Source organism: Penaeus chinensis, chromosome 8 (assembly GCF_019202785.1).
Source record: "Penaeus chinensis breed Huanghai No. 1 chromosome 8, ASM1920278v2, whole genome shotgun sequence".
Lineage (NCBI taxonomy): Eukaryota > Metazoa > Arthropoda > Malacostraca > Decapoda > Penaeidae > Penaeus > Penaeus chinensis.
The window spans coordinates 37,797,163-37,799,662 of record NC_061826.1 but is presented as its reverse complement, the minus strand read 5'-3'; the positions used below and the strand labels follow the sequence as shown (position 1 = coordinate 37,799,662).

Here is a 2,500-nt window from a genome sequence, read left to right as displayed (position 1 = left end):
AAATTTTGTAACAAAATTTACAAAAGAACTGTTATTACTTATTTCAATTTGAAAGATATAACTCCCAGATCATCACATTGAGCTTGCTTTTTGATAATTATATCTGCATTTTATAACTAATTGAAACCAGGCTATATAGAGGAAAAAATCTGATGCATAAAATCAAAATTTGACTAGCTTTCTTTCTCCAAAATTTAATAGCCTTCCAATTCTTGCAGTTACTCACCCTAATAAAGTACAAGACCCATTCATGTTAGGTGGAACACAGGCCTCGTTCGGGCATTAATCTCTGTGGACACAAAGCCTAACGAATCTTCCAGTATGTCAAGATCTGTGGTTGAATATGAAGATGACCAGTTGCTTGATGGAACAGACGAGAGTGTTGGTTCAGACTGGGTCCTGCTCAGTCCACCTGAGGGATCAGCAATATTTTGAAGTTACAAAAAGTTAAACTTTTAGATTTAACCCACTCTAAGCTTTGTGCACAAAACAGGGGTTTGCTTGTTTGGCCTTGACTGCAGTCACTGAGGGGATGCAGCCCTTCGAAAGGAGGCTCTTACTCTCTTTTAAGCCAAATTTCCTAAAATATCATGCAAGCCACAGCCAAAAGTATAGAGAGTGGGGTAACTGTTACTAATCTTAAATTCAAACAACTGATTATACATGAAACCCAATGTATGGCTCCGTTTGTGAATCATTTAAATATTCAAATATTTTCTTCAATTTAATCTTTCAGTGACATTCTCTTATATCAAAGGATATCTTATTACTATATTAATATTAATTAGTACTTTCAAACAGTACACCAACCTTCATACACATCATCCTCACTCTCTTCTTCCTCATCTATCTGCTGCAAAGCTAAACGAGCTTCCTCGACACCTCTCTCAGCAGCCAGAGATAGTAATCTCCTTGCCTGAGATAGATCAGCAGATCCACCCTGGCCCTGGCTGACCAAAATGGCCAAGTTAAAGGTTGCTTCTCCATGACCTTTCCTGCTTGCAGCCTCATACAGGTTGCGGGCCTGTTGGAGATAATGCAGGAATTCTTTGTTTTACAGCCAGTACTGCTTCATCATTTGTAATTTATCTCCCAACTCAGCAGGCAAAGTGGCAATGTAAGGAATTCATATAAGGATTAGTTTGTTCTTTTTAAGGGCCACATTTAATGTGATCTTCCATAGGGTCACAACTTCTTATTCCAATGCACAGATGGCATATCTAGACTCTAATTCTTTTTTTGGTCAAGGTGAAGATGCACTTGAGAGGTCAGTGTTAAGTGACTGTACACAACAAGTTTAAATAACATTGTCACATTTCAAATGATTTCACTACCAACCTATTGATTAATTTGTTATCATTTTCCCTAACCTCTCAACTTGTAATCGATCATCCCCAATCTATAAAATAGATCTCTGCCTTGGAAAAAAAAAATACAGTATAGTTTGTTCCCTTTGTTACAATGCTGTAACTGAAATGATCAGGCAAAAAAAGTTAAAGTCCTTAGCAATGGAAACATTTTCTTCAGTTTGTTAAATACTAGTACCTTTAGCTTAACAGCTATTAATCTTCCTAGCTTTGAATAAATTAATACAGCCAATACCCCACCTTCCTCATGTCCTGCTTGACACCTCGTCCAAAGTGATGACAGAGGGCCAGGTTGAATGTCGAATTTGGATCACCAAGCATTGTCCCCACTTGGAAATACACAAGGGCTGATCCTGGGCTGGAGCTCTCACTGCTCCGAGCAAAATCCTCTGCTATCGCACTTTTGAGCTCCCCCTGAAGCATTCTGATGTCTTCAATACCTGCATTCAAAATCTGTCAAAAAGCAAAGATGATTATCTGTTAGTCAATTAAATCATAGTGTATTCAAACCAACCAAGAATAATATATACATATATAGTTAATCAAACATTTAACAGTAAAGAAAGCAGAAATCATATGGATATTATATTTTATATCTGGGAATTAAGTTATAGCATGACAGTGCTTTGAATTGTGGATCTGCTGTAAATAGCAAAAATCTGCCAATCACTCATTATAATGAACTGCACCAGAAAAACTGTTTCCAAATTAATTCCTAGGTAATGAAGCAACTATACTTTCATGTCCAGTTTATCACAGTAAGTGATAAGCTGGACTCAGCCAAAAGCAAGACAATGCCATAAAATAAAACTTGAACTCAAACATTATTGGAATTCTGTGAAGAGTACAAAAAGTAAAATTATCCATTACCTTTTTCAAGTCATCATCAAAATCTTCATTATCATCCTGTTTATTCTCCTGCTTAACACTTGGCCTATTTGTCCCTGAACTGTGACCACTATCACTGCTGAAATTATCTTGAGTGACTTTGCTATCTTCATGGTACGGTTTCCCTCCAGCCTCCTTAATATCAAAGACTTTGACTGGTTCTTCTATTGGAAGTTCATTCTCAAGCTTGTAGGAAGCATCACATTCAGTTATACTTCCTTGTGCATCAAAAGTATGTTCTACAG

The 2,500-nt window shown here is 36.9% G+C and overlaps 1 protein-coding gene across 1 annotated transcript in view; it reads right to left on the bottom strand.

Annotated features, from left to right (window-relative positions):
• The window catches only part of LOC125028131, a 7,944-nt gene that overhangs the window by 1,970 nt on the left and 3,474 nt on the right, over nt 1-2,500 (bottom strand). Inside the window, exons 3-6 of the mRNA XM_047617476.1 lie at nt 2,238-2,500; nt 1,608-1,820; nt 811-1,024; nt 1-412 (exon numbers count right to left, since the gene is read on the bottom strand). The exon at nt 1-412 is cut by the window's left edge and continues 1,970 nt beyond it; the exon at nt 2,238-2,500 is cut by the window's right edge and continues 511 nt beyond it. Coding sequence (XP_047473432.1) covers nt 249-412; nt 811-1,024; nt 1,608-1,820; nt 2,238-2,500 — 854 coding nt within the window. The 3' untranslated portion in view covers nt 1-248. The remainder of the gene's footprint in view (nt 413-810; nt 1,025-1,607; nt 1,821-2,237) is intronic.